The sequence below is a fragment of the Microtus oregoni genome, unplaced genomic scaffold (genome assembly GCF_018167655.1).
Source record: "Microtus oregoni isolate MIOR12 unplaced genomic scaffold, Mior012 000004F_ref0000308, whole genome shotgun sequence".
Classification (NCBI taxonomy): domain Eukaryota; kingdom Metazoa; phylum Chordata; class Mammalia; order Rodentia; family Cricetidae; genus Microtus; species Microtus oregoni.
The window spans coordinates 36,662,577-36,674,882 of record NW_024543063.1 but is presented as its reverse complement, the minus strand read 5'-3'; the positions used below and the strand labels follow the sequence as shown (position 1 = coordinate 36,674,882).

The 12,306-nt window shown below is 49.8% G+C and overlaps 1 protein-coding gene across 1 annotated transcript in view; it reads left to right on the top strand.

Annotated features, from left to right (window-relative positions):
* Window positions 1–10,404: 10,404 nt before the first annotated feature.
* The window catches only part of LOC121447191 (c-Maf inducing protein), a 191,439-nt gene continuing 189,537 nt past the window's right edge, over window positions 10,405–12,306 (top strand). Inside the window, exon 1 of the mRNA XM_041650303.1 lies at window positions 10,405–11,124. Within this exon, the coding sequence (XP_041506237.1) occupies window positions 10,825–11,124 (300 nt within the window). The 5' untranslated portion in view covers window positions 10,405–10,824. The remainder of the gene's footprint in view (window positions 11,125–12,306) is intronic.

Here is a 12,306-nt window from a genome sequence, read left to right as displayed (position 1 = left end):
CTGGAGTGGGCATTTGCTCCAAGTAGGGCCAAGCGAATCCTTCCCTTGGAACTGGGCCCAAAGTACCCTAGGTCAGTTTGGACTCCTCTGTAGAATGCCAAGGCCACACTGCCGGGAAGGCCAGTCTGACAGGGAGACAGAAGGAAGGTCCCAAGATCTTTGGTTCTGGCCACTGAGGCTCTGTGAGACACCTCAGCACCTTGTAAGCCACGCCTTCTCTTTGTTAAAGCTGCTCTGATTGGTTTCTGTTGTATGAGTGCCACTAGCTCTTGGACTTGCCTTCGCCTTGGTTTTGGACATTGTCCTGCATCCAGAGGCAAGGCTCCTCGGAGCTACAAGAAAATGCTCACTCTTTCTCCTCTCCCTGGGCATGTGGGTCAGCACCACGTTCATGAAAGTGAAGGCGAGCAGGGCTTGAGCCCCCACACGCATTTGTTAAGCGCTGACTTCCACCTAAGCCTTTTTCTGAGCTCCTAACCACATTGTCTCTTGTCACGAGAGCCTGGTTCCAGAGACATGAAAAGACTGGTTAGTGCTATCCAGCTAAGGGTGGAGAGAGAACCGGGCTTCGCTGTCTTCCAAAGTTCTTGCTCTCCACGTCTCCTGGATGGACTCCCTCCACTCTCTTGAATGCCTAAACTTTTTTCCTGAAACAGCCCACGCTGGCCTCAAATTTCCTATATAGCTGAGGTTGATCTTGAACTCCTGATCCACCCTCATTCTCTTCCTGAGTGCTTAGATTATAGACATGTGCTTCTACACCATCTTTGCAAAAACTTGGAAATCAAACCTACAGCTTCACGTATGGTAGGCAAACTAACCAAGTGATATCTCCAGTCTTTGCCTCAGCTGCTGCTCCTGCTGCTACTGCTGCTCCTCCTCCTCTTCCTCCTTCTTCTTCTTCCTCTTCATTTGTGTTGTGGGTTTCTCTGTGTAGTCCTGGCTGTCCTGGAATTCAATATGTAGACCAGGTTGACCTCAAACTCACAGATCCACCTGCCTCTGCCTCTGGAGTGCTCCACTACCTCCCGAGTGCTCCACCACCACCCAGTGCCTCAGCTTCTTCCTATGCAGAATGAGCTAGCATTGTTACCCTTGCTCATCCAAAGACTGTTTGGAAGGGTCAATAAAGGAGTGGGACTGAGTTTGGAGAATGAAACACTCTCAAAAGACACATCATAGCCCTCAAACCTCCCTTTCATTCCCTCTTAGCAACTGACTCAGAGCCTATGGAGGCGGAAGGAAAGGAGGTCATACACTAATTGGTCAGTTTGAGCAGCGTCATAGAGGAGGCTGGTGTGGGAGAGAGATTTAATTAATATGAGACATGCACAGGTTTTTCTTTTTTCCTTTCTTTCTGTTTGTTTCTTGTTATTTTATTTTATCTTATTTGAGACAGGTGTTTATATATATATATATATATATATATATATATATATATATATATAAAACAGCCTTGGAACTCACTCTGTAGACCAGGCTGCCTTGAACTCATGAAGATCTGCCTGCCTCTGCCTCTTAAGTTTTGAGATTAAGAGCATGTGCCACCACTGCCCGGGCAGGTTTTACTTTAAAAAATAAAATAAAAGATCCATGGTTTTCTACTCTGTGACTGGGCCAGGTAGGTAGCCATGCCTGGGGCTGGAAAGATGACTCAACAATTAAGAGTACTGGCTGTTCTCCCAGAGGACCCTGGTTCAATTCCCAGCACCCACATGGCAGCTCACAACTGTCTATATCTCCAGGGAATCCAAAACACCAATGCGCACAAAATAAAAATAAAAAATCATTAAAAAGAAAAAAAAAAAGAATTACCAGGCATGGTAGCTCAAGGCTTTAATCCTAGCACTTGGGACAGAGGCAGGTGGATCTCTGTGAGTTCCAGGACAGCCTGGTGTATACAGTGAGTTCCAGGATGGCCAGAGCTACATAATGAGACTCCAACTCAAAAAAAAAAAAAAAAAATAAATAAAAAGCAACAGTGCCTGAAGCTTGTACTCTGTGTTCCCGAAATACCCGAGGAGTAAAGAAATAGAGCTTGGTGGTGGTGGCGCACGCCTTTAGTGCCAGCACTCGTGAGGCAGAGGCAGGTGGATCTGTGTGAGTTCGAGGCCGGCCTGGTCTACAGAGTGAGTTCTAGGATAGGCTTCAAAGCTACACGGAGAAACCCTGCCTTGAAAAAAAAAAACAAAAAATAAATAAGTAAATAAATAAATAAATAAATAAAAGTAGAGTAAAGACAAGGACAAGAAAAAGGAGGGAAAGAGAGATGAAAAAGGAGGGTGAGAGAGAGGAGTGTTAGGAGTCCAGCCCATACTGACTCTGTCCTGTCAAACAGCAGGGAGGGATTCTCATCTACCAATAGACTAGTCCAGAAGCTCTGACAACACAGGAACCAGCAAGACCCATCGCGATCATTATTCTGAGCCAAAGAGGATATAGCTGTTGGTTCTGTCTGTATCGGACCTTTGAGAAATAGGGTTTCCAGGGGTCCCATCTGTGGTGATGGAAGCAGAGCAGGGATTGCTTGGGTCAGCTGCACAGGGCCAGAGAAACTTCCCCGGGTTGTGGGGCTCTCCATATCAGTGCTTCAGCTGAGGTCATGGTCACATGGCTGGGGAGCCACCCAAACTCAACCTGCTCTTTCAAAGGAGTGTGGTTTATCACATGTCAAATTATGCTTCAAGGGCTGAGGGTGTGAACCCCTGGGCTTGAGCCATGGAGCCAAGAGCAAAACAAGCAAAGCCCTTCAGTAGCATGGCATCTACTTTTCTACTATTTTAATTTTATTTTTAATTATGTGTGTGAGTGCATGCGTGTGTGTGTGTACATGTGTGTGTGTGTGTACATGCATGTATGTGCAAGTGCACATGAGTGCAGGTGCCCTCAGAGATCAGAGGCATTCAGATCCCCTTGGAGCTGGAGTTGAAGACAGTTGTGGGTCGCTGATGTGCGCTCTGGAATTTGAACTCAGGTCTTCTGCAAAAGTAGCACAAGCTCTTGACCCTTGAGCCATCTCTCCAGCCCTTCTATTTTCCATTGTATTTATTCCTTTTTTTGGGAATACAGTCTCTCTACAGAGCATAGACTAGCTTTGTACCTGACACTCCCCCACCTCAGCCTCCAAAGGGCTGGGATTATAGGTATGTGCCACCAAGCCTGACTGAATAATACGAACTGAAAAGAAACACACAATACCCTGTAGCTGACCATACTGTCACATTCCTGTAATCTCAGGCCTTTGGAGGCTGAGGTAGGAGTATTAGTGCTACTTTGAGGACATTCTAAGATTCATAGTTCAAGGGCAGCCTTGGTTATATTCAGAGGCCTTATCTCAGGCCAACAAACACAGGCACCAAATAAATACCAAGATGTATATTTATGTGTGTGTTTGTGTGTGTGTGAACCAGTCTATCTATTGATTGTGCGAAATGTAAATTCCAAAGCCACACTCAATCCTCCGTCACGTTTTTTTTCTTTAAGTCCACAGACGTCAGTGTATGGTGCAATGAGAGAGAAAGGGGATGGATGGGACTTTGTGTTCTCTCCTTGGCCTCTTGGTCCCCTGAAACCTGAGAAGGTGCGGAGGGACACAGTAGAGTCAACATTCAGTTCACAGTCACGGTCACAGGTCGATACATATGAAATCATGTTCCCACCCCTTCCTGTCTTCGCTGCCCACTAATGTCGCCTTGAAAATGACAGGAGCCTTCCACAGCAGCCCAGAAAAAGGCGGGGGGGGGGGGAGGGGAGGAAATCCAGGCTCCAGGAAGCAAATGGACCTCCTCTATACTGCGAGAGTAAATAGATGCATTTTATTATCTGATTAAATTAAAATGCCACGGGCACGGAGTGTATGTTCTGTTAAGTGGGAGTCTGATGCCTGTGAGAAGTGAGGTTCTGGAATGCTCTGCAGGCTGATGCAATTTCAACGAGAAAGCCGAGCTTCCAGAGAACTCCACCAAACCCAGAGCACGGTGGATAGCGAGGAAATTGGAACCCGCTTTGAGACACACATTTCATTGCTTCCATTCAACCTCTGATCTTTGTTGTGCACATGGCTTGTTGCTATTAAACAGGGACCCAAACCATGACCGCATTCAACTGCACATTACAGCATCCTACGGGTTCCCGCATTCATTGATAGGCAGATAAATTTGACGGTGAAGCCCTCTGCTCCCAGTTCCTCTGTGTGGCTTCTTCAGTGTGAGCATGAGTCCTCCAGCCTGTGACCCACAAAATGGCTGAACAGAAGGTTGGCAAAGGGGCAGGCAGCCACCATGGACTGAGAGGAAAGGGAACACTTCCCTTTAACCTAGGAGCGATCTCCATCCTGACCCCCATCAGGTGACATTTAGAAATATCTGGAGATCTTCTTCTTTGTCATGACTTGGGGGTGCTGGTAGTATTCAAGAGGTGGAGGCCATGGGTGCAGTGGAACAGGGCAGAGGCCTGCCTGTCACAAAGAAAGATCTGTCCCAATGTTCAGAATGGTCAGAATCTGCATTAGCCCCGTGGAGACGCTGTGTCTAGAAGGTGCACACCCCAGGTAGAGGAAGAAATCCAAATAGATTCATTTCATGAATTGGGCTAAGTGACAAGGACATTCTAAGAGCTGTGTCAATATGACTTCTAAGACAAAAGCAGGGTGCGGAGGGTTGAAAAATGACACACTGAGTAAAGACACTTGCCACCAAACTTAATGGTCTGAGTTTGAGCTCCAGAAACTGCATGGTAGCAGTTATTACTTATTAGTAAATAAGTATAAAAAATTAAACAAAACAGGGCCTGCAAAGGTTGAGAGCACTGGCTACTCTTCCAGAGGTCCTGGGTTCAATTCCCAGCAACCACATGATGGCTCACAGCCATCTGTAATGAGATCTGGTGCCCTCTTCTGGCCTGCAGGGATATATGCAGGCAGAACAATGTATACATTAATAAGTAAATCTTAAAAAAAAAAAGACAAAACAACGAAGAGGAATGAGAAACAGGTAGTTCTTACTGAAAATGCCATGAATTTGATCTGGGGTCCCATGGAGTTTCTGTAACCCCGGAGGAAGGTGCTGTGACACTTTATGGTCCATCAACCAAGGACACTCAGAGCAGGATACAGGAAGAGCAAGGATTTGTTTTCCTTATGGAAGACTTCTCTTTCTCTCTTTCTCTCTCTCTCTCTCTCTCTCTCTCTCTCACCTTGAATTCACAGAGATCCACCTGTCTCTGCCTTCTGAGTGCTGGGATTAAAGATGTGCGCCACCACTGACCAGCAGAAGACTCCTTTTGAGGGATGGCCCTTTGGGTCTGGTTTCTCTGCATAACTGTGAACTTGATGGGGCAGCATGCTGAGTTACATTTATGACACCTGACAAAGTTCCTGGCACTCAAGTGAGCTGTAAGATATAAGTGTCTAGGGATAGGCATACAGCTCAGCCTTCATGAAGTCCCAGGTTTGATTCCCAGCATCATGGGAGCTGGCATGACGACACACACCTGCAGTCCCAGCACTTGGGAGATGGAGAAAGGACCAAGAGTTCAAAACCACCCTCCGCTACTCAGTGAGTTTGAGGCCAGGCTAGGATATAAGACCTTGTCTCAAAAAGGAAAACCCACCGCCCGGTGGTGGTGCACGCCTTTAATCCCAGCACTTGGGAGGCAGAGGCAGGCGGATCTCTTTGAGTTCGAGGCCAGCCTGGTCTACAAGAGCTAGTTCCAGGACAGGCTCCAAAACCACAGAGAAACCCTGTCTCGAAAAACCCAAAAAAAACAAAACAAAACAAATCAAAAAGGAAAACCCAGCTAAAATAGGAATCTAATGAGATCAAATGAATGAATGAATGAATGAATGAAAGAGGCCAGCCAACACAGTGACTAGAAGATGGATGGAGCAGTGAGAGACCCATCTGTCTTATAGATAACTCCTGGACACTGGCTTTAGGCCAGGCCCTAAAGAGGCAGCCAGCCATGTGCTAGGCTGACCTCAACTAACTCATGTCACTCTGCAGAAACTTTACAAGCTGATTGTCAAACACCTATTTAAGAGGATTATGTAGGGGACTGGAGCGAGGGATCAGTGGTTAAAACACCTTTCTTCCAGAAGACCTGAGTTTGATTCCCAGCATTCACACAGTGTCTCACAACTGTCTCTAGCTACTGTCTAAAGGGATCACACACCCTCTTCTGGCCGTCATTGGTACTGCATACATGTGGTGCACAGACACACATGCCTGAGAAACACCCATGCAAATACTAAAGGGTTACCAAGCTGGATCAGCGCTTGCCTGATGACCTGAGTTCATCCCCCAGAGTCCACATAATGAAAGGAGAAAAATGTCTCACACAAATGCTTCTGACCTCTGCAGTGCACCATGGCACACACGCAGCCACAATACACACACCCCCCACGCAAAATACACGTAATAAAAGATTATGTTCTATAAGTAAAAAATGTCATATTCTTTTTATATGTATTCTTATTTTTTAAATGATGTGTTTGCATGTGTATCTGTGTTGGGGTTATGTGCATATTGGTACAGGTAACCTCAGAGACCAGAGGCATCAGATATCTTTGAAACTGGAGTTATCAGTGGTTGTGAACCTTCTGATGTGGGTGCTGGGGAAGGAAGTCTCATCCTGAGCGAGAACACTATGTGCTCTTAACTGCCAAGCCATTCCTGCAGCCCCAAATGGCTATCTTCGTTTTGTTTGTTCCTATTAGCTGAGATTCCAGCCCCGTACCATCGTACCTGGCTCTGGGGTGCATCGCTACTGAACTTCCTGTTCAGCAATGAACTCAATAGCTCTTAATGAGTCTCAGAGGGAGTATTTACACCAGGGGAGTTGGCAAGCTGTGAACCAGGGCTTTCTTTTATTTCAGCAAGCTGACTTGTTTTAAGCACGTAGCACTGGGTGCAAAGGCAAGCCTTTCCGGAAGGAACCCTGCTTGCCTGGTCTGCATCTGGATTTACATGTCATTTCATGAGCTACACAAAGGCCAAGCAGAGATTTGACACCGGACCTGACCCTGAGATTCATCAAAGTCTTCAACAGAGTGGACGGTGCTCACACCTCTTTTCCTTCTCTTATCTGTACAGTTCTCAAATTCAGTGCTGGAAGGGAGACTCTCAGGGTGTCTGTCCCGGCTGAGGAGAGTCTGGACAGCTTGGGCCTATCTTCTTCAGGGCCAAGTCAATGGGTCCATGTCTCCTACTGAGGCCCAGACTTCCTGGGATGAGGCTTTTTTTTTTTATGATTTATTTATTTATTATGTACACAGTGTTCAGCCTCCATGCCTGCAGGCCAGAAGAGGGCACCAGATCTCATTACAGATGGTTGTGAGCCACCATGTGGTTGCTGGGAATTGAACTCAAACCATCTCTCCAGCCCCTGTGATGAGGCTTTTCATGCTATCTAGTGGCTGAACTCAGATTCAATTCTAGGTCAGGAACTTGGGAGAGAGTGAGGCAGGGACTCAAGTGTGCCTTTCCTGTCCCAATCTAGCAGTCTGGGGACTCCATCCTTATAGACTGGATACCAAATGCCACCTCATATGGCAATTTCTGAGCCAGCCCCACGCCTGACACTTTCCCCACAGCCAGGGAATAGGTGACATGGAAGCAGCCATTGTCCTTCCATCCTTCCTTCTCCTCTTCCTTTTTTATTTATTTTTTAAATTACGTTTGAGACAGAGTCTCATGTAAGTCAAGTCATGCTGGAACTCACTATGTAGCCAAAGGTGACCTTGAAGCCAAGATGGTTCTCCTGCTTTTACCTCCCCGGAGCTAGGATTATAGGCATGGGCTCCCACCTTCAGTTTTTCTGCGATGCTCGAGCCTCTGTTTCACTGATTCCAACCTAAAGCCAAGGGGTCGTATTACAAAAAGATGGCAGTGATAGGTGTGGGGTCTGAGGCCCCAACATAAACTACTTTTCCCTCTCTGGACGGGCGTGGAGGTGCAGGAAATAATTGAGACACAGTTCACACAGCAATGTCGGAAGGGAGTCTCAGGCTTCCTTCATTCCTGAGGATCACACACGTTTATTTCCCAAACACCTTTTATCCCCAGAGGTAAACTAAGGTAGAAGTTCATTAACATTCTCTTTTCGGGGCGGGGGGTAGTAGGACTGCAGTCACTTCTGCAACTCAGACACTAGCTTGGAATTCACGCCTCTTCTCAGACCATCTGCGTCATTACAAAAGAGAAGGAGCAGGCTGGAGAGATGGCTCAGAGGTTAAGGGCATTGCCTGCTCTTCCAAAGGTCCTGAGTTCAATTCCCAGCAACCACATGGTGGCTCACAACCATCTGTAATGAGGTCTGGTGCACTCTTCTGGCCTGCAGGCATACACACAGACAGAATATTGTATACATAATAAATAAACAAATATTAAAAAAAGAGAGAGAGAGAGAAGGAGCTTTTGTTAGGTAGCGACAGCCTGTCCAGAGGTTACCTGATTGCTTTGGATACCAATGATGGCCCGAGAACGTGGTTGTCAAACCATGTAGAAATATGGACCTACAATCCACTCTCTCTTATTAATTTTAATAAAACCCGTGCTTCTGCAACAGGACAGGATGATCGCGCCTGGCTTGGGCAAAGACCTCTTCAATTACCCAAATTTTTCCATCTTTGGAACAGGCATTCACATATGCGACCTCCTGTCTTAGGTATCTGGGGAGAAGAAGCTTCAAACCCGTCATTGACTGCTGATCTCTGTGAAGAAAAGAGATTAGTGGAGAGAGATACCTTTGGGCTCTGTGTCTCGGGGCCATACCTTCTTGTCAGGATAAATTATAATGCTTTATGAATAATCATGTTTCTAAAGGCTATCGTCTTCTATTTAAAGGAGAAGAGAATCGCCTGAGTTGAAAATCTTTTTTCCTCTAGTTTAGAGCACCTCTTAAATCTAAAATTCTTTAACATATGCATCAACTCCCAACATTTACAGGGTGTGTCAAACTCTTCTCAGCAATTGCCAACGACAACAGGTCAAAATCATAATTCTTAGCATAGTCGGTCAATACCAACTTTTTAAAATCTCTTTTGGTCAATACCATGATTTTTAGCATTATTGGTCAATACCGATTTTTCTCATCATCTTATCTGTAGTTACAGATATCAGGTCACTACCTGTAAGAGTACAATAACATTGCTGTTATTAAATACCAGTTTCGGTCTCTGAGCAGCAATGACAGAGGGGACCTGATTTGTTTCCAAGCTTTCTCACTGGCTCATTTGATGTGATTCTCCTCTAGGCAGGTGGGGGGACTGAAGACCAGCGTTGTCCAGGCTCAGGGTGCCACGCTGGAGCTGCTGAACACAGGGAGGCTGGATCACTTTAGGAGAGTTTTGTTCCCTGAGATCCTAGGAGGGGTCTGTGTTCAGGATGCCGAGGGTTTGTGCTGTCTCCCAGTAAGGACCCCAAAGCAAAGGTCAGGAGGCATCAAAGACTAAAGGAGAGGCCTTCAGTAGGGGTTATTCTCAGAAGAGGGAGGGGATATTTCCTTTTCACAGAAATGTGTTTGTTTTAGACTTACACTACAGGTTGGCCTTGAACTCACAGCCAAAGATGACCTTGAGTTTAAATTCTCTTGCCTCCACTTCCCTATTGCTGGGTTTACAGGCCCGTGACACCTCGTGGGTTTCCATAGCACTGGGATTTTATGCATGCTAGGTAACACTCTATTGACAACTGAGATACATCTCCCAGTCCTACTTAATTTTTTTATTTTTCATTTTTGAGACAGGGCCTGCTGTCTTGACTGACATGGAAATTCACTCTGTAGCTCAAACTGGTTTCAAGCTCACAGCAATCCTCCTGCCTCAGTCTCCTGAGGGGTTGTAATGGTGAGCCATCATGCATAGCTTTGTGTGTGTGTGTGTGTGTGTGTGTGTGTGTGTGTGTTTGTGTGACCAATTTCAATTCCAACTGGCCATCCTTGGGAAAGCAGTCTGAATTGGGGAGGCGGTGTCAAGGGTGTAGTGGGCAGCACCCTAGCTTTCAGTCCAGCCTTGGACTGGGAAGGGGAAACACTGGTTTGCATCCTCTTGGTCATGGGACAGACTTTATTTCTCAAGCCCAGACCAGGATGGCGGGGTGGTTAGGGGCGCAGGGCTCATCTGTGCACCCTCGGGGGCGCGGTCCGCGTGATGTCCCCCTGCACACTACCCACATTCCGGGGCGCGGCGCGGGGACTGTCGAGGCTCGCCCAACCCTGGCCCCCTCCCCAGAGGCCGCCGCTCCCGTCGGGCGGCGCCCGCCTCCAAGTCCCCGCCCGGGGCCCGGCCCATCCCGGACTCCGCCCGCCCCGGGGAGGCCGAAGCCTCTGTTGCCGCCATTGACGTCAGAGGGCGGGCACATGACCCCGCGGGGACCAATCGCGCGCGCCAGCCTCCCGCAATCTCCCCGGCAGCCGGCGCGGCCCCCGCCCGCAGCACACACTAGCGGACGGAGGCGGACACACGCACCGCACAGCGCGCCCGCGCGAGGCCGAGACACGCCCGCGCCCGCCGTTCCCGGCGCCGCCCCCACCCCCCGAGGACCCGATCCTCTCTGCGCCCCACGATCGCCCGCCGCCCGCGCCGCAGTCGCCAACCCGTTCGCGCCGGCATGCGCCCCAGCAGCTAGAAGGAAGCAGCCCAGGAAGCGCCCCGCGCGCACCCGCCCGCCCGCCCCCGCGCGCTCCCGTTCGTCCCCGCGGGGCGCCCCCAGCCCACGCCCCCCCACCTTCCCGGCGGTGGGGGGGTGCGGGCCCTCCGCGGGGGCCCTGCCGGCCCGGCCCCACGCCAGCCGCGATCGCGCGCGCGGCCCCCGCCCCGGCGCGGCCATGGATGTGACGAGCAGCTCGGGCGGCGGCGACCCCCGGCAGATTGAGGAGACCAAGCCGCTGCTGGGGAGCGACGTGTCGGGCCCCGAGGGCACCAAGGTGATGGGCGCCGTGCCTTGCCGCCGGGCCCTGCTGCTGTGCAACGGGATGAGGTACAAGCTGCTGCAGGAGGGCGACATTCAGGTCTGTGTCATCCGGCACCCTCGGACCTTTCTCAGCAAGATCCTCACATCCAAATTTCTGAGGCGCTGGGAGCCGCACCACCTAACACTGGCCGACAACAGCTTGGCATCTGCCACGGTGAGTGACTCTGCGTGGCCGTGGAGCTCCCCAAGTCGGGGTCCCCCAGGACCGAGGCGCCCCCCTGGCTGTCCCCGGGCGCGCGGCCCCCGAGCACGGAGCTGGGCTGGAACCGCCAGACCTGATCCTCAAAGGCAGGCTGGGGAGCCCGTCTTCGTGTCCTGGACACTTAGCCCACTCGGGCTGAGTGCTTGAGGACTTTTGCCTGAGTGCCTGCGTTTCCGATGGCTGGGACCCCGGGGTGAACCTTTGACTGGGCCCTGAGGGTCGTGGTGTGTTCTTCCTTTTCCCAACCCGTTGCCCATCTGGATCTGAGCTTACAGGGGAAAACAAAACGCAACCCTCTCCTCCATAAAAACCGTAACCCCCCAGCGCCAACAATTTCCAGAAAGCAACTCCTGCGCTTGCTTTAGCCTTCCTTTATTCTTTTTTTTTTCTGCCGGGCCTGGCAGGGCAAAACCGGGTGCCTGCCCTTTCTGAAAACCTCCTTCACACGTTGGGAGGTTGGAGGGGGGAGGGGGTCGAGGTTCAGGACCCACTCAGGCCCTGGGCTAGTCGAGTTCCCTGGGTAGAAGAAGCTAGTCTGCCCAGCCTGCCCTTGCGTTGTCTGTGGAGCGTGTGTAAGCATGTTTTGTGGCTGCGTCCTGTTTTGTTAGTTTTCTGCTGTGTGGCCAGGGCCGGGTCAGCTGGATGAGATGGAGAAAGGAGGTTCTTACTAGTTGCTTTCGGAAATCGAATCTGCAAATGGTGGCCTTCTTCCTCCTGGGGACAGACAGCTGTGGTGGGGTCGAAGAGGGGGAGTGGGGGCGGTGGGCAGGGCCTAAACAGGATGCTTTGTGTTTTCCAACAAGGGCAGTTTCAAATACAGGCTCTGGCTGGGCCTTAGCTTGGCGGTTGGAGACTCATCTTTGTAGGGGCCCCCTTCTTGTCTAGAATGTACTGTCCCCCCATGGCAGGCTCCGTGGTGTTTACTAAACACCATGGGGAAGGGTAGAATCCACTGCCTGCTCACACCTGTGCCAAGAAAGCCCAGCCAGGAAACAGGGTGTTGCTAACATGCATGCCACAAATGTGTAGCGTGTGTAGACATTTCCTCGGCATCCATGTTCCCTTAGTGGTGTGTCACAGGCAGTGAAACATGCTCCTAAGAGTGGGGAGGGGGAGAAAGTTAGCCTAGACACC